This window comes from Silurus meridionalis, chromosome 4, assembly GCF_014805685.1.
Source record: "Silurus meridionalis isolate SWU-2019-XX chromosome 4, ASM1480568v1, whole genome shotgun sequence".
NCBI lineage: Eukaryota > Metazoa > Chordata > Actinopteri > Siluriformes > Siluridae > Silurus > Silurus meridionalis.
This window is the reverse complement of record NC_060887.1, coordinates 30339437-30364534: the sequence shown is the minus strand read 5'-3', so window position 1 is coordinate 30364534 and position 25098 is coordinate 30339437. Positions and strand designations below refer to the sequence as shown.

The window sequence follows — 25098 nt, the reverse complement described above, 5'->3', positions numbered from 1 at the left end:
AGAGTGGCCTATAGTAGGGCTGAACATTAAAACAAGTAAGGGTTGGTCAGAAAATTAAATCTTGGCAAGAATGAAATTCATATCTACCAGAGCTTGTAGACTTTCATTCAAACCGAAATACACTAAACCTACATTTTATTTACTCAAATTTGTGCTATTTGTACTTGAACAGGACAATGTATACGCCATATACAGTACTTTCATTTTCTCTTTTAAAGGCAAAAAATAATTTTAATTTTAAAAATTTTGATAATCTACCGTATTTATGTACATTACACCAATAACTATTTCACATGTGCCTTTTCCAATAAAAGGTTTTGTAAATGTTGCTTAAGGAGGTGTAAACATTTGTACTATACACTTGTGATCAGATGCAACAAAAGATTTCAAACATACCAACACACAAAAACACAAAATAGCTCTCTTGTGCTTAAACACAGCAAGATTCTTTTTGTCACGTTCTCTTTGTCTTTTCTCTTTTTTTGCTTTGAACCATCTTTCTTTCAAATGGACCTGCCATTGAGCTAACCACTGAAATAAACCTAGACTGGCCGGGATGTTCTATAACAGCACTGGATGGACAGCACCATCATTTATAGTCTAAAACAGGATACTCGAAAACCACAGAAATACCAGCTAAATCTAAACCAATGATTTTTTCCCCTTACAAACTTCATACAAAACCATAACAAATAACAATATCATGTATTTTTATAGCTGTAAAAAAAAGTATATTTAGAGAAAAACCGCCATTCTTACCGCACTTCCTGTGTGAGTTTTATGAGTATTGCTGAGTTGAGGAGTCAATATTAAAGGCTGAGCCTAAAAAGGATTAGAGAATGATTATATACACACTATATACATAGTATACTTAAACTCTACATTTTTACCATTAAATCACCGCATCACATTTCTGCAAGAAACGGTCCCTAGCAAAAAAAAATATTCTAATATAATGTGAAAGCCAAAATTAAGAACAAGTATCAATGAAAAAGGATGTGGTAATCACCAGTCATAGCAAAAATTCTCTATATATTTTAAATTTATTTTATATATTAAACATTTCCAGCACATTCACCTTAAAAACTGCCAAATGTAGCTACTACGGTACATGTTTAGCTGGGCACTGAGTAAACCTACAAGTACAGCTATGATCAAACTCTTGATGTCACCCAAATGAGGATGGGTTCCCCTTTTTAGTCTGGTTCCTCTCAAGGTTTCTTCCTCATAACATCTAAGGGAGTTTTTCCTCTCCACAGTCGCCATGGCTTGCTCATCAGGGATAAATGCACACCATTCACCTTGACTGTTGATTTCTGTAAAGCTGCTTTGAGACAATGTCTGTTGTGAAAAGCGCTATAGAAATAAACTTGACTTGACTTGACTTGAGTTAAGGCCAATGTACACATTATATACACACAGCTAGTATTTGGTGGCATTGCCTTTAAATTTTGATTTAAATGCTTCAAGTAGCCTTCCACAAGCTTCTCATGTTATATCGCTGGAATTGTGATTACTTCTCCTGACAGAACTGATGTAACTCAGACAGGTTTGTGGGCCTAAGAGCTAGTTTATTCAGTTTATTCCATAAATGCTTAGTTCTGGGGTGGCCACGTCAAAGCTTTCACTTTGGTGTCTCTAAACCATTTTGTTACAACTTTTTTTGGTTACAATCACTGCCCTGATAGAAGAACCAAATCCAGCCATATTTGACATTTCTGGCTGAAGTCTAGAGGTGTTGCTTCAGTATTTCTAGAAAATTCCTCCTTCTTCAAAATTCCATCTACTTTACTAATTGTGCCAATCCTTTTCCAAGCACAACATCCCTTTAACATGATTCATAAAGGTCTTTCTTGCATGAATTTCAAGAGTCTCTTAATGCAATACCTCTAATTCCCTCACCAGTTTCCCTCACCAACCTTTCCAGAAACGTTTCAGAACAAAGACTGATATAATGATTCATATCCGGGAGCTCATATGTGCCTCTTCCTTGGATAAGGGTCCCAAGATATAGTTGCATACATTTGTTACATAAATATACAGCACCTAAAGGTGTACGGAAATTGCTCCTAAGGAGGTTCGTAATTTTTGCTGCAGTCTTCACACAAAAACACATTTTGTCAAATGCGGTTTTCTATAAATGATGGTATGCTGGAACTTACATCATCTTGTGAGAGGACAGCAGGAGAATTCACCTCAATCAACCCCCCTAGCTGAAAAACAAAACATAAAAAAATATATCTTTACTCTGTAAAAGTAAAAACAGTGACTGGATGTCAGGAAAATAATCTACCAAAACATCCCAACACAAGACATTGTGACTGATACAGGATATATGTGTGACAGAATAAAGAAAAATTCTATATTACCAGAATCTCTTTCCAGCCTCCTTGGACCTTAAGGTAGAGTTTACCCGTATCTGTAACCATGGACAATGTTCCCACTTCGACCACATATGACTTCATGGCATAAAGAGTAGGGTATTTCTTTATCTGTAATATCATTATGCATTCATTATGGCCACAGAACAGAGGTGCAATATTTTGTACTGTATATTAGTTATGACAGCTTTATAGACCCAACATGTAATAAGTGAACACCATTCACCTTGACTGTTGATTTCTGTAAAGCTGCTTTGAGACAATGTCTGTTGTGAAAAGCGCTATAGAAATAAACTTGACTTGACTTGACTTGAGTTAAGGCCAATGTACACATTATATACACACAGCTAGTATTTGGTGGCATTGCCTTTAAATTTTGATTTAAATGCTTCAAGTAGCCTTCCACAAGCTTCTCATGTTATATCGCTGGAATTGTGATTACTTCTCCTGACAGAACTGATGTAACTCAGACAGGTTTGTGGGCCTAAGAGCTAGTTTATTCAGTTTATTCCATAAATGCTTAGTTCTGGGGTGGCCACGTCAAAGCTTTCACTTTGGTGTCTCTAAACCATTTTGTTACAACTTTTTTTGGTTACAATCACTGCCCTGATAGAAGAACCAAATCCAGCCATATTTGACATTTCTGGCTGAAGTCTAGAGGTGTTGCTTCAGTATTTCTAGAAAATTCCTCCTTCTTCAAAATTCCATCTACTTTACTAATTGTGCCAATCCTTTTCCAAGCACAACATCCCTTTAACATGATTCATAAAGGTCTTTCTTGCATGAATTTCAAGAGTCTCTTAATGCAATACCTCTAATTCCCTCACCAGTTTCCTCACCAACCTTTCCAGAAACGTTTCAGAACAAAGACTGATATAATGATTCATATCCGGGAGCTCATATGTGCCTCTTCCTTGGATAAGGGTCCCAAGATATAGTTGCATACATTTGTTACATAAATATACAGCACCTAAAGGTGTACGGAAATTGCTCCTAAGGAGGTTCGTAATTTTGCTGCAGTCTTCACACAAAACACATTTTGTCAAATGCGGTTTTCTATAAATGATGGTATGCTGGAACTTACATCATCTTGTGAGAGGACAGCAGGAGAATTCACCTCAATCAACCCCCCTAGCTGAAAAACAAAACATAAAAAAATATATCTTTACTCTGTAAAAGTAAAAAACAGTGACTGGATGTCAGGAAAATAATCTACCAAAAACATCCCAACACAAGACATTGTGACTGATACAGGATATATGTGTGACAGAATAAAGAAAAATTCTATATTACCAGAATCTCTTTCCAGCCTCCTTGGACCTTAAGGTAGAGTTTACCCGTATCTGTAACCATGGACAATGTTCCCACTTCGACCACATATGACTTCATGGCATAAAGAGTAGGGTATTTCTTTATCTGTAATATCATTATGCATTCATTATGGCCACAGAACAGAGGTGCAATATTTTGTACTGTATATTAGTTATGACAGCTTTATAGACCCAACATGTAATAAGTGAACACATTCAGTAACCTAAAAATGCTGTTACTTCTCTGGGTGACTTGTTTAGATACCTGCATGTAGTTCATGCTTTTAAGGTTGCCTAAAATTTCTTAGAAGCATTGAAGATAGTTTTACAATAACCAACTTTCAAAACAAGAACTTGTCTTTAAGCACAGATAAATAACTGTGGAATAGAAATTGTGAACTGTCAACAAATTATAAAAGCAAAACAGACTTAAATTCCAGGTTATCCAGCTAAACCTCTTTACAACTCCTCTGCAAAGGTCTGAGTAGTGTGTAAGACTTTAGTTCTGAATTCACACTTGTACGACATATCTATTAGCTGATACCTATGAGCATGAAACTCATCTAAATACAGCCCACAGTGTGTAGGTTACTGGTGTGTGATGATAAGTGTCACTCACTGAGCCAAAGCCACCACCAGCTGGTCCTGGTGGACCAGGAGGACCTTGAGGCCCGGGTGGACCGGGTATTGCAGCAGCTGTAAACAAGTGAAGAACACTTTAGCATCCGTCTGTTATTAAGATACAGAATAATCTGATGCTGCCAATAAGAGAGCACCTTGTGCCTCAATATTAGCATGCATCATCATCATCAGCCTCATAGAGGGAAGTTTAACCCATTAAAGAGTCATTCATAATTTTTTATTAAGATGTGACACAGTATAATTTAAATAAAAACAAAATGGAATGATTTGCAAATCTCTTTAACCAATATTTTATTCACAGTGGAACATAGAAAACATATCAACTGTTTGAACTGAGGAAATGTACTATTTTAAGGAAAGAATGTGAATTTTGAATGTGATGGCTATAACACATCTCAACAAATTTGGGAGAGGGCAATAAGTCTGAACAAGTGTTATTAAAATTAAGCAGCTAGTGAAACATAAATATATTGTATATAATATTATATAAATATATAATATATAATAATGTTCATTCTTTATCTCATTATTTACAGTGCATAATATCATCAAAAGTTTCAAATAATCTGGAGAAATTACTGTGCACAAGGGACAAGGGCGAAAAATCTATATTGGATGCCCGTGATCTTTGGTGACTCAGGCAACAATACATTTAAAACAATCATGATTCTGTAATGAAAATCACTGCATAGGCTCATTAACATTTCCAAAAATCATTGTCCATGAACACAGTTTGATATGTCATCCACAAATGCAGTGTTAATCTCTATAATGCAAAAGAAGTAGGCATGTGTATACATTATCCAGAAACGCTGCCACCCTCTCTGTGCCAAAGCTCATTTAAAATGTATTCAAGCATAGTGGAAAACAGTTCTGTGGTCAGAGGAATCAAATTAAAATTTCTTTTTGGAAGCCATGGACACCATATCCTCCGGACTAAAGAGGAGAGGGACCACCTGTTTTTTCAGCTCTCGGTTCAAAAAGCCGCAAGGTATAGGAATACATTTTTGCCTGTAGAATGGGCAGCTTAGACAGGCTCCATCAATGCTGAACGGTATATACAGGCAGTGGTTGACGGTACTTACAGTAAGCTTATTGCTGTACTTTACAAGTTTTTTCTCATATCTGTACTTTACTGAAGTATTTCCATTTGGGGAGACTTTTACTTTAACTTCACTACATTTCAAAGTAAAGTATCTTACGTTTTACTCAATTACATTTAGCAAAATCAGTTGTTCCTTTTAATTTATATGTGAATAAAAGCATAACTGATTAAGCACACCACAAGCCACCAATCAGGGTCAAGCGCTCTGTTTTGATCGTGTTTTGATTGCCGCTTGGTGGCACGAACATACAGTTCAGGGTCAGTTCAGCAGCAAGCAGAACATTTTGAGAGGAATAAATGATGGAAAAAAACTCCTGATTCTAACTTGCCACAACACCCATGGACTTATTTGTGTAACTTTTTTAAATAGTTGAAAAGAAGGTTTTGGGCTCACGATAATTTTGTTAGATATTAATCAGTGTATGACTCATTAATATCATTCTATTAATAGATCGGTTAAGAGATGCTAAGAGTAACATTAGAGGCTTTTCACATAAACTGAGTTCATTAAGCAAGAGACTTGTGACAAAAATGATAAAACATTATAGCCATAATAAATTATAGTAATTTGGATACTTAAGCACATTTGAAGGCAAAAAATGTTGTACTTTTAATCAAGGGAAAGTTAAAGGGAGAAGAGTTGAAGAGTCTGTGTGTTGAAATGGCCTGCCTGCTGTCTAGACCTTTCACCATTTGAAAACATTTGGCATATCATCAAACAAAAACAAATGACACCCAGAATTGTTGAGCAGCTAGAATCCTGTATCAAACACATATGGAACAACATTCCTCTCCCAAAAGTCAGCAACTGGTTTTCTTAGTTCCCAGATGTATACGGACAGAAGACGTGATGCTACACAGTGGTAAACATGGCGCTGTCCCAACTTTTTTAAGACCTGTTGCAGCCATCAAATTCATAATGACCATATTTTTCTCTTTAAATTGTATATAGATTTTCAATTTATACATTTGACGTTTTTTGTTTTATTGTAAATAGAATGGATTAATGAGATTTGCAAATCATTGCATTTCAATATTTATTTATATCATTTTACCCAGTGTCCCACGTTTTTTGGAGTTGGGGTTATATTTATTGGGGTATGTAGTAACAAAGTGAGAAATCTGACTGTGGTCCTAGCAACTGAAAATTTAATTGTTAACTTTATCAATCATAAATCATAAATCATGGTGCTTTAGCCATAAAACACATTATCAGTAGAAAAACTAATGCTTTACAGTTTAAATGCTTTACAGATGGACAGTTAAAAAAATTCTTCTGAGATATCAGTTTCAATAATGAAACTTAAAAACACTGCTGTGCTTTTATTAAAAACCTCTTACCAGAGCTATAGCCAGGAGGTCCAGGAGGGCCTCGGAGTCCGGTGGCACCAGGTCTCCCAATCCCAGGAGAACCAGGTGGCCCCTGAAGTCCTGGACGTCCAGGGGGCCCAATGATTGAATCACCTTTTGGTCCCTTTAGATAAAATCAAAAACAATTACAATTAAATGCTCATAATTACTTCCTGTAGCAAATCATCAAGAATTTATGATTTAATTATCAGCTCCTTCCACCAGAACAAACTTCTTTCATGCTGATAGTACACCCAGGAGTTTCCCTTCTCTGACAGCAGTACAACAGGGGCTATTAATTTGCTGCTTGTTACAACATTTGAATTCGAATTCATGAGTTCAAATGGGACCCACACAACCAAATGCAATCTGCTCTTATTTTCCTATTGGGTTGAACCTCATTTTTTAAATTTGTTTTGCAGGAATCTTTTTAATCTCCAAAAAAAGGCTTCTCATTCCATCCATTTATAATTATATTTGGCATCGGACCACTTAAAAAATTTAAGACCGCTTGTCATCAAGGCAATTATTATTATATATTTTTCTTTTTTACAAAGGCGCATCAATCATAAACTTCCAAAGTCACAAAAAAAGATCAAACAAGCATACAGTGGAGAAAAACAAGGTGAGTATGATGAAGAAAAATACACAAATGAAGAAATATGATTGAAAGTGGGAGGCAGAGACATGGAGGAAAAAATGTAAGGCAGACAAGAGAACGAAACAGAAAAATTGAGATGGGAATGATCAAAGAGATGTGAAATTGAGATAGAGAGTGAGGCAAGGGGATAAAAGAACATGCAATCAATCTATCAGAAAAGATCAGTGTTTTCAAAAGGGAATTATCTATATGGTTATCTGATTTACAAGACACATGTAATGTTGCATAAAAGTGTGTGTGTGTGTGTGTGTGTGTGTGTGCCTGTTAAGATCGATCTATCTATCTATCTATCTATCTATCTATCTATCTATCTATCTATCTATCTATCTATCTATCTATCTATCTATCTATCTATCTGTATGTTTGTGCATTATACATGTTTTTAACATATTTTTGGCTGGTGTGTGTGTGTGTGTGTGTGTGTGTGTGTGTGTGTGTGTGTGTGTGTGTGTGTGTATTTACTGACCACCACCCCAGATGTTCCAGGCTGCCCTGGTGCACCTGGCATCCCAGCTTCACCTTTCTCTCCCTTTTCACCTCGGAGGCCATAGTCACCTTTGTCTCCCTATATATGCACATGTAAAATAACACACATAAGTGCTTTCAGAGTGAATGCAGACAAAACACAGGGTGTTATGCAGGTTCACTTCTAACACATTTTCATTCAGTCATGAACTTGTGACATCCATCAAAGTAAATGAGATATGGGTTAGATGCCCAACTCACCACAGAGCCTGCACCGAGCATTGTAACTGTGAAAGGGACAAAAAGGGACAATAAACAATTTTTTTAAAAGCAATGCACTGTAACAAATAAACAAAAGAAAAGAAACCTAATACTGTGGTATATACAGTATTTTACAAAAGTGAGTACACCTCACATTTCAGCAACCATTTTATTATTATATTATATTGTTCTCCAGAGACAATACTATGGAAAAAGAGAGCACTGAGCTGCACAGGTTGTTGCTGGGATCCTCTTCCACTCCTCCATAAGGACATCACGGAGCTGCTGAATGTTAGACCCATGGCACTTCTTCACCTTCCACTTGAGGATGCCCCACAGGTGTTCAATAGGTTTCAGGTTTGGAGACATACTTGGCCACTCCATCACCTTCACTTTCTGCTTCCTCAGCAAGGCAGTTGTCATCTTGGTGGTGTGTTTTGGGTCATTTTCATGTTGAAAAACCTCTAAAGCAATGCTGTACCTCTCATGCGTATGTTTTTAAAGCCAGCTTCTATCCCTGATGCACAGCATGAGGACTCATTTGATCGATCTTTCTGGGGCCTGTTCCAAGTGGAACCAGTCTTGGAAAACCTCTGTATGACCCTTGCCATTGTACTGTAACTAAGTTTCAGGGTGTTACTGATCTTCTTATAGCCTCGGCCGTCTTTGTTAAGAGCAACAATCTAATTCTCAAATCCTCAGAGAGTTTTGCCATGAGGTGCCATGTTAAACATCCAGTGTTCAGTATGAGAGAATTTTACTCAAAGTACTGAATTACAACTGATTTAATAGATAGATACACAAACTTTATAGATGCAGACAAAAACATGAACATGATGAATAGGACATGTGGGCGGTGTAATCACTTTTGTGAGATACCCTATAAACAATAATATATTCAGAAAGTGGCATACTTGTTGTTCCTGGAGGGCCAGGAAGACCCCTTTCACCCTTCTCCCCTTTGGCTCCAGATGTTGAACAGCTGGCTCCCTCTTTAGGAGACAAATGGGGAAAGCAACAAATGAAATCAAGAGTACTGAGCTTATTAGTTTAAAGCTCTGAAAAGGAGAATGATTGTTTCATTGAAAATGAGAATTAAGTGCAAAATAGTATGTAATGACATTTGTTATTTTGTTCATTAAATATGGTGCTTTTCTTCATGTCATGTCAGCTCAAACATTTACAATAACCCGTCTGGAAATCAAAGGGACAGTAAATCAGCAGGATTTAAAAAACTAACCTGAGGTAGAATTGCCATTGGTCTGTGCAAACCCAAAAAAGGAGAAAAACACAAAGAAACGGGTCATGATGAAGGGCAAAATTTGAACGGTAGTAAACAAAGTAGTGTTAATCCAAACAGAATGATTTTAGAGTGAAACCATCTGGGATAGAAATCATGCAGTGGACAAAACAGGACATTTAGTTCATGGAGCGGAAAAAAGAGAACGCTCAAACATAAAACACTTGTGTTAAGTGCACGCATGTTTTTCATCAGACAAAATACAGTGGCTTTGCTGTTTCTTCAGTAGTAGCAACCAGTCTGGTTTAGTAAACATCTATCTATCTATCTATCTATCTATCTATCTATCTATCTATCTATCTATCTATCTATCTATCTATCTATCTATCTATCTATCTATCTATCTATCTATCTATCTATCTATCTATCTATCTATCTATCTATCTATCTATCTAAAAGTTTGTGGACACCGGATTATAAGATTATGTATTTTTGAACATCGAACTCGACATTTAGTCTCCATTTCCTGTTGTGATAACCTCCACTCTCTTAGAAAAGATGTTCCACTAGATTTCGGAACGTGGTTAGGGAAATTTATGTTCATTCAGCCACAAGGGCTTGAGGAAAGTCCGGTCCTGATGTAGGGTGAGGCGGCCTGGGGTGCATTTAGCTTTCCATTTCACCCAAATGGTGTTCAGTAGGGTTGAGGTCAGAGCTTAGCAGGCCACTAAAGATCTTTCTCTCTAAACTATGTAAAGCATATCTTCATGGAGCTCGCTTTGTGCACAGGGGCATTGTCATGCTGGAACAGGTTTGGGTTTCCAAGTTCACAGAAAGAGGAAATGTAATGTTACTGCATCCAAAGACATCCTATACAATTGTATGCCTCCAACTTTGAATAACAGTTTGGAGAAGAAATACACATTGCTTAAAAAGTTAGGTGTTTCAGTCCTTTTGTCCACATTGTGTATCAGTCTGTTAAAATCTGAAATTATTTGAATGTCTTTATACAACATTTTCACAAGAATCTTTTTTTTAAAGAAATCTAATCACAACATTTTAAGGCAGTAATTTAGTTATACTGGTCCACATTACATACAGAAGAAACAGCACATCAGAAGCCACAATAATCACAAGAATTCTTAATTCCCACCTCTTTACTTTCATTTATATCCTTAAGACAACATATAATATTCATTGAGTCCATATAATTTTTAGAGGAATGATGTCATGATCACATTCAGTTAGTTCATCACAAAATGAGCAGCAAACTCATTCCATGTTTATCTGTCATGCAACATGCTCATCACTGATGCATTTCAGGCTTTCGGGGGTTTTCATTTTTTGTGTTTGTGTTCAGTGCTTAAATTAACTTGGGCACAAATTTAAAAATATATGTTTCCCTGTTACATCATACCTGTTTTAATTTCAATTGGCTGAAGCAAGGAAAAGCCTAAGATAAATTGTCTATCAGGACTTTGCTTAAAAGCAAAAAAAAAAAAAGATTTTATTAAACAACTTATTCAAGGCTTTACCATGTCCTTCGACATTGGCCATAAAGTAAATGACTAATTTTCACAAATCAAACTGAACACAGTAGAACCCAGACTTCAGATGTTCTACAACCACAAAAGTCCAATTTAATCATAATGGCCAACGTTCTGTAGGTTTGCCATCCAATCAATTTGGTACAGAACCTGATTCAGGTTATTTAATAGCTTTTTTCTTTCTTATTCATCAAATGCCTTTATATAGCAGGTATATTCCAGCTTGGCTAAAATAAAAACCCTTTAGCCACACTGTTTTTTGTGGATAAGAAACCACTGATCTACAACTACTTTAAGTTGTAAAACGTCATGTGATTGTACTATGCAGGGTAGATGAAGATAAAAAATAGCAATATGGTGTTCTGCCAAAATGAAGAAATTAGCTAAAAAATAAAGAATTGTCATTTTTTTTAACTACCCAATGTGATTACCACAGACAATAATTCCAGTCAATTTCCTTGTACTGAGAAGCGTTCACTCCAAATATCGCTCTCTTATTGGAAATGTATTTAATTATTTAAAATATCTAAAGTATTAAAATATTTAAAATGAGTGTACCACACACTTCAAACTTAAAATGCTCTGTAAAGAGTATATTCAGACAGTTCAATCTTAGAGCTTTTACTCAGTTGCTTTGGAGCATTTCTCAGATCAGAAATAAAATACTCAAAACTACTTTTTCAACATCATCAGTTACTTGTGCACATCATAAAGGAATCATCAAAAAATCATTCTTATTGGTTTAATCAAATTGTGAATGCTTTCAGTTAATTGATTGTGTACAATTGTCTGCTGGTTCTTACATAATCAGTTGTTTGTCATGTTGATCAAAATATATTATACTAGTTTTACCCACCAAAACACATCAGCATCAGTTCATTGCATAAGTCATTAAATAATTAATAAATAAATCATTTTTTTAATTTTTGTAAATGTGTCTTGAATTGATGAATTGTGCAGATGAATCTTAAATTTTACAACCAATAATCAACTAGTTCTCTAAAACAGGTAAAATGTGCATCTTCAATTTGCAACAGAGCAAAACACAGAATTACAATTTCAGATTTTTAGTCTGATGGGAACTAAATGTCCAATTATCTTACAAAATGGTTTAAGAATGCATCTACTAGTTTGCAAATATTAAGGATGATTCGAGAAATGTTCCAAAGCAACTGAGAAAAACTGTAATAAGTGGATGATTTCAATTATTTTTTTTGTAATTTTCACAGTACTGTATAACATACCTAACCGATTGTTTGTAGTAACATGCTCCCGATCAATATAGAATTTTTTAACATAGAGTATATTTTGAAAAACACTTGATTAGTTGTTTATATAGAATTATCTTCATTAACTTAATTATTAATAATTGATTTAAATGGTTATAGACTCAATTTTGACAAGAGCACCATATATCAGGCCTGAGACACACAGCGGGTGTGAAACAAACTCTGGGGTTGAGTCTGAATACCAGTGCACGACCCACGTCACTTACGGATGTTTTACAGTGGGGCCGAGGAGGAATCGGGAACACTGTCTATAAACAGTTGAAGGTAAAGTAGACATGGTGAGTCAATGAGTTACATTTCAATATGAGCAACTTTAAGAGAGAAGCAGAAAATGGGAACAGGTTACACTTACTCCTTTAGGACAGTTGAATATTCCAGGACGTCCAGGTGGGCCAGGAGGACCAGGTGGGCCCTTTCAAAGAGAGTGAGAGAGAGAGAGAGAGAGAGAGAGAGAGAGAGAGAGAGAGAGAGAGAGAGAGAGAGAGAGAGAAAGAAAGAAAGAGAAAGAAAGAAAGAAAGAAAGAAAGAAAGAAAGAAAGAAAGAAAGAAAGAAAGAAAGAAAGAAAGAAAGAAAGAAAGAAGAAAGAAAGAAAGAAAGAAAGAAAGAAAGAAAGAAAGAAAGAAAGAAAGAAAGAAAGAAAGAAAGAAAATCCCACAATATTATAATTAAGAATTAACCCACTATAGATATTACATAGCCTAGCCAAGCTATAAAGTATGTAATTATTATACAATCAGCAAAATAACACAGGAGCAAGAGTATTTTATAAGGTATGCAGATATTTTTGGTTGAGTCTAGAAGCAAAGGCTTTATATAAAACAAAACAATAAAAATAAACAATTTATTGAAATAAAAAATACCCTTGAATATTATGCATATCATTTTGCTCTTACTACAACTAACTAACTAACTAACTAACTGGCTGATTAGTGAATCCACTATTTACATGGACCTGTTCTATTATACATTTACTATATTGTAAACAGCTATGTTAACATGTTTTCATGCCCATGTGATGGCATGGCGTTGTTGTGGAGTTTGTATATACAAGTTTGTCATCCGTTTCGAGTACAAGACCTCCTTAAAGAGCAGACAAATGTGGTTAATGGCATAATTACAACTCGGTATGAAAACCATAAGAAACCTCAAATGTTGCTCCAGTTTCCTAGCGTGCAGCAGCCATTACATCTCTGTGACACAGTCACTGCTGCAGCTTTCTAAGGAAACTTTTGGGACAGAGTTTGAAAACCAAATGTAGATGTTCATAAATCCAAAAATACTGTCTCTGTGAAAAATATTCTGATAAGTATTTGGGATAGAAAGAGTTACTTTGGTGTCACTCTGCGTGTAAATATGAGTATGAGTGAGTGAGTATGAGTGTGTGTGTGTGTGTGTGTGTGTGTGTGTGTGTGTGTGTGTGTGTGTGTGTGTGAACGAGCGGAAATAAAAAAGTTAAACACATACAGTGATTGGCATGTTGAGTTAAACATACGGTATGGGTATGCTGTATAGTTTTATTTTAATGGATTTTTTTTATTACATCTAATATTATAAATACTAGTTTCCAAATATTTAAAATGAACACAATTGATATCAGCATAAAAGAAAACAAAGAAACAACAACAAAAAAGAAAACTCGCACCAATCCTCTTGCGAACGTTTACGTTATGGCTCAGAATAATTTTGCAGTTGACTGTATGTGCCTGAAAAATACCTGTAATCCATTTGAGTCTCCCTTTTCACCCTTGCGTCCATTCAGACCAGGACGACCCTGCAACAAAAGGTCTAGTAATTAATGTGCAAACCATATTAACCCCAGGCATAATATTTAGCCATATTTGAACGAACAACATCTGCATTAAACGCAGACAGTCCAGGAAGAAATATGCTGGATTTGCATGGCAGAATTATGTTGATGATACTTATGTTAACTTACTGGGCGGCCAGGAAATCCAAATTCCCCTTTGGGTCCGCTTGGTCCGACCGGGCCCTGTTTGATAAAGCCAAAAACAGGAAAATGTTGACCTTGAGGCATGACTGTGTTCCAATCAATACTGCAGCTTTTATAACAGGTGCACAGACAAATTAAGTCAAGCTGTAAGAAATGGAATGTGCCAAAAATAAAGGAAAACTGTTCCACTTGGTCTATTCCAGTACAGGCAACACTGGCCTCACAACATTTTCCAAAACACTTTGAACAGAAGCAGCTGTAGGCATACAACAAAAGCACAGGAAAGAAAAGAGAAAATGCTTCAAACTAGAGTGTAATAAACTAAATTATAGCAAATCAAATGACCAATAAGCAATATTACATATATGTTAGATATCAATGTACTGTCTTTGCACCCACCATTGCACCTGGTAATCCATGAACACCATGGTCGCCCTAAAAAGACAATATGGTATCATTTTCAGATAATGAATAAACATATAACAAAATGTGCACAGAGTTAGCCAATGTAAATTCACATTAAACTCAATAACATGGCAGCTTGTAAATAATAAAATTACAACGGTAATTAATCCAAGCTATGGAAACCACACAAATTAGTAATGGGAGCAACAATATGCTGAAGTATTTGTATAAATGAGTCAATGCATATAGTTGCTGTCACATTTGTCCAAACAAATCAATGGAATTTTCTACATAGATAGTATATATAGTTTATATAAATAGAAGGCACCTTGAGTCCTTTTGGTCCTTGAGGCCCAGACAACAGTGATCCATCTGGACCAATTGTGAGCCCTGGTTCTCCTTTCTCACCCTACACACACACACACACACACACACACACACACACACACACACACACACACACACACACACACACACACACACACACACACACATTTACAGACATGCATGTGCATAAATAAGCATATAAAAAAATCTAAAAGCCACCTACAGTTGCCCATATATTTCTTTGTTTATCACTTTATCACTACATGAAACGGATTTGTACATGAATCAGCCTTCAATCATTAATGTATTATAGAAATCTGATATAAATAAATTAGACTATTGAACAAACACATGTTTTAATGATTAACATTTGTTTAGCAATGTTTTATTAATCTAATGCACTACTCTGAAATGTATTTATGCATGTAAAGTTACATAATTAGCACAGAAGTGAGAAGATCTTAAATATAATGTCATTTGTTGTACTGTTGCTTTGTTGATGGCTGTTAAATTGTCAAAATAAAAAAAGTCACTGTCACTTTCTGTTTTGTTGAATGCTAGCATGAACATAGGGTAACAATAGATTCATACAAAAAACTTACTGTCTTATGAACAACCTTAAACTATTATTATTATTATTATTATTATTATTATTATTATTATTATTATTATTATATCTTTTTTTATTTATTTTTAATTTCAGAATGATGGTTGTCTGATGGAAATTTACATATAGCAGTGTTTATTTCACTTGGTAACAGAGTACCTAAATTCATTGCAGGCCAGCTGGTAAGAAAAACATAAATGTAATTGTGTGCTCGTGGTTATGTTATTACCCAGTATACTGTACACGTAACACACTGGCCGGTGAAAAGAAAGGGCCAAATCGCATAAAATATATTGAATCCTATAAAATATACATGTATATAAGAATTTGTAGTTCAAGTACCAGACTACTAAAATTTTACATTGTGATTTACAGAGGCCTTTTAAATAAGGCATCAATCATTATACCTGAACTGATAGAAGTTGCAAAAGAAGGCAGCTAAGCAGATGTTTGAGGTTTTACTTGTTACTATATATAAACATTCACATACTTTTTCCCCATCAATCACTGTATTTCAGAGTTCTGATAATTTTCTAAATAAAAGATTGAGCACAACAAAGTGTTGTTTGGGTTGTTGGGTAAAAATATTTACTGTTAAGATCCATCACAGTTTATGAGGTATTTCTGCTAAAATCCAGATCGTTACAAAGAAACCCATGAACTATTCACAAATAAATACCACTTATATATGCAAGCAAATGTGGCTATGGTATAATGTGTGGTATAGCAATGCATTGCAGGGTAAAAACTAACGCAAGCATGCATACACACACACACACACACACACACACACACACACACTCGCACGCACACACGTACACACTCTCAGGTTAATATAAACCATATGCCAAAGAAAGCACTCAAGGACCTTTAAAAAGAGGTTAGTATTGGATAACAATCTCATTTTGTTTTCTGAGTAGGTCTGGACTGAGTTTGCCGGTGTGTGTGTGTGTGTGTGTGTGTGTGTGTGTGTGTGTGTGTGTGTGTGTGTGTGTGTGTGTGTCAGTGCATGTATGTGTGTATGTGTCTGTCTGGTAGTGATTAAGCTCTTACACATCAATGCTTTGTACTTGCCAGAAACTCAATATGGAGACACTCTTTAATCTTGAATCGAGTATTTCACTTCTCTGATTAAAATCGAACACATAGAAACTGCCATAAGAGGCCTTTAAATAGAGTGACTGTTTACCATGTCAATGTCGGAAAAGACCACAACAAGAAAAACAATTGCAATTAAGGTTTCCAAAAATCTCACATACAAAAATTTTAATTTATGAATCCCTTCCTGACTTCAGAGCCAGGTTTCCTCATCATCAACCTTACCTTTAACCCCGGGTGACCTGGGACTCCTGGGATGCCGCGGTCACCCTTTGGACCTCTTGGCCCCTGAACAAAAATTTGATAAAAAAGGAAAAACGTTAACAGGACTGCTTAAGGTTCATCAGTATCCAATAAAGTTTCCAATTTACAGTAATTGGCAGCAAAGAATAGCATTAATGTTTGATTAAGAGGAAAAGTGAAAATTCTAAATTTATAGGCAGTGCAGCAATGTGCAGAAAATATTATCTGGTCAAATTGAATCGATTAAAATATTTAATCACGATCAATCGCATGATTGCCACGAATTAACTTGTGATTAATCGCACATTTTTATCTGTTCGAAATGTACGTTAAATTAATACTTTTCAAGTTTTTAACATGGCTATGGACAAATATGGATGCTTTATGCAAATGTTTTTTTATTATTAGTGAAACCAAACTCAACATAGAGCATGAACACAAAGTAATTATTGTGTTTTAAACAAATTTATCTTTAATTACGTTTCCACATGCTTCATGACGGATTTTGGTGCTTGATTTGAGACTTCATTAAAACAAATGTTTAGTGATTAAAAGTTATTTTTCGCTGAAGTTTATTAATTTTTATATCTGAGTAAAGAAAAGACGTGAATAAATGTGTGTTGCTTTGTGTTTAAATTTCGCCTCTTTTCTATTTATTTATTTATATTTTTAATAAAAATCATCAAACAGAAATGCACACTGCATTAATCGTGTGCTAATAAAATTAGTGTTAAATTAAATTTGCGGTAACGTGTTATTAACTTTCATTTTAACAGCCTTATTAAAATACAATTAAAATAGAATAGTGTGAGAGTCAAATCATAAACCATTTAAACTCTTTTGAAATAAATAAGAGTACAATAATAATAACAAAGTAATCTCACAAATGCTGACCTATGCTTAAAGATTATATTATATTTATATTAAGGTACTAAGATACTAAGTATTTAAAATCTCTGTCTGCAAATTTCTGTGGTATATATCACTTAGTCACAAAAAAAACACATAGCCATGGGTACAAATTCAAAGACTGTAAAGACTGTAAAGACAGACATACAAATAAAACAGCAGAATAGCAGTTTTATCATGTAATTGTAATCATGTAATGTGACCTGGCAGACCTACTGATACAATTCCAGAGTTCAGAAATGTCCGATTTTTAAAGGATTTTATAATGCACTTCCCAAAGGACTTTGCAGTGGGATTTAAATCATTTGGCAGACAAGCTTTCCCATTAATGCTGAAAGGTTGAGGGTTAAGGGCCTTGCTTGAGGGCCCAATTGTGGCATCTTAGTGGTACTGGGATTTGGACTCAGGACGTTCTAATCAGTCCAATGTCTTATACAAAAAACTCCCGCTTCTCATTTTATTCCTCCAACATCTGATAATGATTATAATGTTTTACTTAATAAAGGGTTTGACACATCATACTTTAATCCTCTACCAGTATAGTTATATTTAATGCTGCAAGATCTCTCTCAAAAGTAATTCACACCTTCGCTGTTTTCTGATTTGAATAAAAACCAAAAACCACAGCATGTCTTGTTATAGAGAAAACACAAAGCTGTATTTTTCTCTCCTGAAACCTCTTTTGTGTTTAAAATCCTTAACCTATGACTGTTGCAAACAGCAGATACCTGAGTAACCACACACATTTTTTAATCTGTTTGCTATTTTTAGAGTGCCTGTGAGAAACTATAACGTATCAGAATCAGGGCAACAATACAAACCTGGGATTTGTCTTGCAGCCTGAGCCACATTTACAATAGTTTAAGAATTTTCTGACCATTCAGTTTAACCATATTGACAGCTACATGGTTAAATTATTTTAAGAAACAAACATCTCTGTATATATCCAGTGTACATTCATCTTAAACCCCCCCTCATTAATTTCCAGAGACTATTCTACACAAATACTGTAGAAAAAAGTTTAAAAGCAATTCTACTGCTTGTTGTTTGTCAGGTATAAAACCCAGCTGGATTATCTTTAGTCACAGGCTTTGTTTCTGATCTCTTAAAAGAGTTTTAAACATAAAACCTAAACGTTATTGATGTAGACTCTCAATGCCAGACTGCTTCTCTGAAACACAGCAACAGAAGATATTTTCCTTGATGATGTTCTCTAGGGTTTTATCATTCTGGTTGTGCTTCACACTCTGCCCAGGCAGCAGAGGTTTATAAGAAGGCATAACAATTGCATCAAGATCATTAGGAGCAATATCTACTGTTACTTTTCACACACAACCATTCTGGATAAGGACTGTGTTTTTTTTTTCCCTCCCAAAATAGACTCAGAGATATTGAACAGAATGAGAAGTAAGTCAGACAGATGTTCGCCTACATTTAAAATCACAGGTTCTTCTAATAATAATTAAATACATGTATTTATATAATTCTTCAAAAGAAAGTTGTATAACAACTGTGTATATGGTAAGTTTCTTAAATAAGCTTATTTGGCATCTTTGGAAGGAATCTCCAGTTTCAGTGCTTTGTGACAGAAGGTGACTTTAAAGAAACATTGAAAGGCAGGTTATAACACTGCAAACACACAAAATCTGGCACATGATGAATGAGAATGATGTACTCTTCATCATTCTCATTAATTATTATTTGCCAGATTTTGCTTTTTGTTTTATATACTCTGGGTCAGAAAGTTTTCAAAATATCAAAGCTTGTAATGTGAGACGTTTCACAACATTAAATGAAACAAAAAAATTATGTGTTGGATTTTTTTTATGAAAAATAATAAATGTGCGCTTACAGCTGTGGTAATAGAAAAATAATACCTAGTTGATATTTCTCACTTTATATATCTGACACTACTGAATTGACATGTCTGCTATATTCCCTGCTATAAAATATGCCATATTTGTATGTCAGTATTAAAAAAAATGTCATGTGAATAACTGAATACTCTTATGAGATCGAACATTTACTTACCAATGGACCTTGAGGGTCAAAAATCCCCGTGAAGTTGTAAAGACCCTCAGTATCATTCAGCATTAACTGAAAAGTAGATTAAAAAAGATCAACAAATGTACAGTTAATTATTTTCTTGATGACCGAAATTGACATTTTGCTATTTTCTTACAGACATTTTCCATTTTATGAAGCGCAATAACATTTTGAATGACTAAAGGAATTTAGCCTATATGTTACCTCATATTATAACCCTGTATACTGTTTACTTTTTTATTGTGCCACACATATGTAACAAAGATTTAATTGCAGTTGTTTGATATTCATGAGAACAGAGTATTTTTTATTTTTATTTTTTTAAAACAAAAGATCAATAATAAGCCAATATTAGGACACATGGAGGACACTGTATAAGCAATTTTACATTTGACTCACATCCTGAAGGTTGATGACAGGTCCTGGTGGCCCTGGTGGACCAGGAATACTGACTCCATCTAGACCTCTTTCTCCCTAAACAGGTGTTTACACATTTATGCTGGGAAAATGCAGGAAATACAGAGAAATGGACAAGAAAGATATAAACAGTTTAGCACCATACCTTCTGCCCCATTTCCCCTTTCTCTCCTTTTTCTCCCTGGAAATGAAAAGAGACATTTAAAAATATATGTATTGCATATAGCACAGAATATCATGTAAAAGCAGATCAAAATATAATATGAATTGTATTTAAAATATAAAAGAATAACAGCCCTGACATTTGAATAGATTTTAATAGAAAACTATAAAAAGTATGTAAACATCATAATATAAATAATTCAATTAAATATATATATATATATATATATATATATATATATATATATATATATATAGCAGTTTTAACAGTGGACATTGTCCCAAAGCAAACTGGGATGAATATTAACCAAATAATTACTCCAGACTGCATCTTTATTGCTTTTTAAAACATTTTTAGTACAATATACTCTCAGCAGCACCTTTAATAGGAACACCTGTACCACCAAATTCATGCAATTATACAATTAGCCACTGTGAAAGCAGTGCAATGCATTAAACCATGAAAATATAAGTAAATAGCTTAGGTAGTAGGAAATAAATTCAGAAGAGGCAGACTTGTGCAACAGGCAAAAGTGCTCCAAAAAGCACACTTTGCAAGTGTGATGAACAGAAACATATCTACAAAAACACAGTAAGGTGGAGGAGCTTGACAACAGCAAAATAATACACCTGGGATCCACTCCTGTGAGGTAGGAACAGGAATCTGATGCTGCAATTGGAAACAAACTCACCAAAACTAGTTACAACTAGCTGAAAATTAAAAAAATGCCACCTGGTTTTGTTCTCATCTTCGACTGTACAGTTCCTGTTCCAGGTCTTTCTGCCAAAAGTTTTTGTACCATTCTGTGTAAACTATATTGTGTGTTTAAAAAACCTAGGAAATCAGCAGCTTTAATACCCAAACCTTCTCACACCATCTGCCCTAACAATCAAATTCAGTAAAATCACACTTTGTCTTCATTATGATGTTTGATATGAACATTAAATAAAGCTCTTGACCTGTATTCACACGATTTTATGTATTGCACCGCTGCTACTCGATTGACTAAATGGATAATTAAATGAACGAGCTGGTGTACAGCTGCTCTAAAGTAGACTGTAAATGTAATATATCTGCTCAAACATTTATAATATTTCTAGCAGATTTCATGCATCGAACGCTCCAAAAGTAAAAAAAATAAAAATAAAATAAAGCTGTGAATGTTCTGTACGTTCTGTAAATAACAGAAATACAGACATTTTTTCCAGGAAGTCCAGATTGTCCAGGTTTTCCTTCAGGTCCGGCAGGACCAGGCTCCCCCTAGAGGCAGAAATAAAAAATATCAGAAAGTCTATTAGAAATAAGATCATATTAGATACAATTTTAAATAATGTACAAAAAGAAATTCTGATATATATATATATATATATATATATATATATATATATATATATATATATATATAAACATACAGATGTGCAATTTATGTTTATGAGCATACTATTTCAATAGATTGAAAAACATAAATTGCACTGTCACATCTGTATGGCACACTAAACCAAAACCCTTTCAATGTACTTTTTCTGTTCTTTATGGTATATTTGAATGCTAATTTATAGAAAGGTTTTTTTTTTTTATATTAAGGGTACATATTTCAAGTTTAAAATCTAGCAATATAGCTGAAATGGCACTGTGCAAAACAAAACAAAAAACAATGTAAATAAAATACCAGATGTTGTTTTTAAATCAAAATACTGATTTGCAAAAAAAAATACACACTTCTACTGCATAATGAATATAAAGGAAGAGTTTAATATGAGTGGTGAGGTCTTCTGATCGCAGCAGATGTGCTGTTTGATCATTTTTTTTGCACAGTAGAGATTATTAGATAAAATTAAATCCTAATGGGAAGCAAATGGGTGGGAACTGCAGCCTTCCTTTGGCAACAAGGAACAGGAAACTGTGGGCCTCATTTATCAAATATAGTCAAGTGAGCACGGTCTATGTTTGAGCACAAAAAAGAGACAAATAAGAATCTCAAGTGGAATTTAACTATCATAAATCACAGATGGTCCAATCATTTGCAGATAATAAAATATTAAGTTGGCTAAGTTATAAGAAAAAAGGAGAAAGTGAAATCTTTTGCCTTAAAAAAACAGTAGATTAGCTTAGGTAGCCAAGTTAGGAAATTGAGGTTACAAGGTTCATAGCTTTTTTTTCTGCTTATAATTATTATTAACAAAGCGTTTAGCTCACTTCTGATCAATCATCATATACGCCTTGGTATGGGGAGCTTAAGGAGAAAGAATCTTGTAGCTTGATGCTCTTTGAGTTTAAGTTTAATATTCACTATGACAAAAAAAAAAAAAAAAAAAAAAAAAAACAGAATTGGTCTGCTGCACATGCTGTCTTGCTGTGACTAAATAATATTGCCGATTGTATTTCAGCACTCAATATTTTAGCTCAGATATAGTAACATAACGCAAGCACTAAATATTCGCAACTTTAGTTAGCTATTTGTAAGGTGCACAATGAGCTAAAAACTGGTGTTGCAGGTTTTCTGTGTGTGTGTGTGTGTGTGTGTGTGTGTGTGTGTGTGTGTTAGTGTATACTGCAAAGAAATATGTGTAATCCATCATACTTTAAACATTCTTATACAATACTAACAAAAGTATAGGGACAGCCTTTACATTTTATAGCTGTGTGTGTTACTTTCCCAAACTGTTACTACAAAGTTGGAGAAACACAATTGTATCGGCCCTCTTTGTATGTGAAACCATAACATTTTTACTTTCTGAGGAGACCCGAACCTGTTCCAGCATGACAATGCCCCTGTGCACAAAGCCAGCGCTCAATGAAGATATGGTTGGATACAAAGGTTAAAGTGAAACTGTTTCTATCTGCACTTGACCAATCTTGAAAAAATTTTGTATAGTGCTGAAGTGTAAATTCTGATGCCATAAATGTAAGGTACAAATATATGTGTTTTCAGATTAGGTCACATAAACAGGTAGATTTCAAGATTTTTATTTGTAACAAAAAACTCAAATACTACTAACCTTCTCTGAAGTACCTGGAAGACCGTTCACACCATCTTTTCCCTGAATTAGAAAATTACAGTAGATCCAATGAAGCATTTAATTTATGATTGACCTTAACTTTTTTATACATTCATAATTTAAGCACTATATGTATGTTTTTTTTTTGAGTAACATAGAGGAGCTAAACAAACTGGCATAATTTAATAAGCAAAAAAACACTGTGTTCTATTTAAACAGGATCGCAAAATGGGTATGAACATACAATAAAAAGTAAAATATTGAAAATTAATTCACCTTTGGTCCAGGGGGGCCAGGCAAACCAGGAATTCCCTGTATAAGAAAAAGGAGAATGCATTTTTAAAAAACAAATATTAACCCCTGACCAACTACAAGAAAAATACAAGAAAATATTTTATTCCAAATGCCACCACTGAAAATGCATTTACAGGAGGCCCTCTAGGGATATTTTGTCCAAAGCCACTGCCTCCACCCACTCCTGAGCCCTCAGAATCCTGCCCAAACAAATATGCACACACACACACACACACACACACACACACACACACACACACACACACACACACACACACACACACATATATATATATATATATATATATATATATATAGATAGATAGATAGATAGATAGATAGATAGATAGATAGATAGATAGATAGATAGATAGATAGATAGATAGATATTATGTAACCAACCAGAAAACTGTTTATTGTCATATATTCTTTTTATGTGTGATCCAGCTGTATTCAACACAAAATGATAAATGAGCTGTCATCAGTGCTAAAATATTGAAGAATCTGCTGTTTTTTGGCACTGGTGTTCATGCAGTACCAAATGTGAAAAGTGCTAATAGCGGCCTCTAGTGGATTTTATTAGCTATGCGTCATGAGATGTGATCCAGACCATGCATATATTTTTTTGTTTCACTGGTCCTAAAACTCACCAGTAAATCAAAATTGAAACGTGAAGGTGGGCCTGGTGGTCCTGGAGGTCCTGCTGGACCAGGTTCTCCTTTGGGACCTTCTGGTCCTGCTGTTCCTGGACTTCCAGGGAGGCCTGGCTGCCCTGTGTCACCCTTAAAAACAAAAGATTAACATTACCACCAAGAGATCTTTTATTCCTTATATACCACAGCAATTTAGCAACTATTTCATTATTTTTTTATAAAGTGACATGCCTGACGTTTTATCTGTTTATAGTTTATATAAATAAATATACATACACATTTATTTTGTGTAACAGCCGCAAAAAAAAAATATTCCTGCTACTGTTTTCTGTTATAATAGTTAAAAAAATTAATTATAGTCAGACATGTCACCAAGAATCCTGACTATTTCAAAGCATTGACATTAGAGACTCATTCCATAAACGTTAAATAAACATCTCATAGAAACGATACCTTTTTAGAAGACCTATAATTTGTTTTGTAGCCAAACTATTGTCATAGTAGCTTTTATGAAAAATTAATTTAAAAGCGCCCGACCCTTTAAAGAATTCAACACTGCGTTGGTATAAAGGAAATGACATTGACAAAGGAAATAAGCATTACATAAAGTGATATAAATAGCTTGAGACACAAAGAGGAATGAAGATAGTAATACTGTTTACACTGACATTACCTTTTGTCCTGCATGCCCAGGCAATCCAGTGTCACCCTGTTAAAAAATTCACATTTTGAAA

At 34.6% G+C, this 25098-nt stretch overlaps 1 protein-coding gene across 4 annotated transcripts in view; it reads right to left on the bottom strand.

Moving 5' to 3' along the window:
* The window catches only part of col15a1a (collagen, type XV, alpha 1a), a 90138-nt gene that overhangs the window by 5628 nt on the left and 59412 nt on the right, over nucleotides 1–25098 (bottom strand). For 2 of the 4 annotated variants that reach the window (XM_046848471.1, XM_046848475.1), the window contains 25 exons: nucleotides 25038–25073; nucleotides 24362–24493; nucleotides 23846–23911; nucleotides 23694–23729; nucleotides 23418–23459; nucleotides 21616–21678; nucleotides 20401–20436; nucleotides 20238–20312; nucleotides 19824–19889; nucleotides 16866–16928; nucleotides 14937–15017; nucleotides 14603–14638; nucleotides 14189–14242; nucleotides 13967–14023; nucleotides 12604–12663; nucleotides 12458–12499; nucleotides 9416–9437; nucleotides 9090–9167; nucleotides 8176–8201; nucleotides 7916–8014; nucleotides 6780–6912; nucleotides 4311–4387; nucleotides 3675–3797; nucleotides 2163–2213; nucleotides 760–822 (listed from right to left, as the gene is read on the bottom strand). In XM_046848471.1, coding sequence (XP_046704427.1) covers nucleotides 760–822; nucleotides 2163–2213; nucleotides 3675–3797; nucleotides 4311–4387; nucleotides 6780–6912; nucleotides 7916–8014; nucleotides 8176–8201; nucleotides 9090–9167; nucleotides 9416–9437; nucleotides 12458–12499; nucleotides 12604–12663; nucleotides 13967–14023; nucleotides 14189–14242; nucleotides 14603–14638; nucleotides 14937–15017; nucleotides 16866–16928; nucleotides 19824–19889; nucleotides 20238–20312; nucleotides 20401–20436; nucleotides 21616–21678; nucleotides 23418–23459; nucleotides 23694–23729; nucleotides 23846–23911; nucleotides 24362–24493; nucleotides 25038–25073 — 1617 coding nt within the window. Of the gene's footprint in view, nucleotides 1–759; nucleotides 823–2162; nucleotides 2214–3465; nucleotides 3517–3674; nucleotides 3798–4310; nucleotides 4388–6779; nucleotides 6913–7915; nucleotides 8015–8175; nucleotides 8202–9089; nucleotides 9168–9415; nucleotides 9438–12457; nucleotides 12500–12603; nucleotides 12664–13966; nucleotides 14024–14188; nucleotides 14243–14602; nucleotides 14639–14936; nucleotides 15018–16865; nucleotides 16929–19823; nucleotides 19890–20237; nucleotides 20313–20400; nucleotides 20437–21615; nucleotides 21679–23417; nucleotides 23460–23693; nucleotides 23730–23845; nucleotides 23912–24361; nucleotides 24494–25037; nucleotides 25074–25098 lie in introns of all 4 variants that reach the window. The other 2 variants (XM_046848472.1, XM_046848474.1) reach the window with 2 other exon arrangements.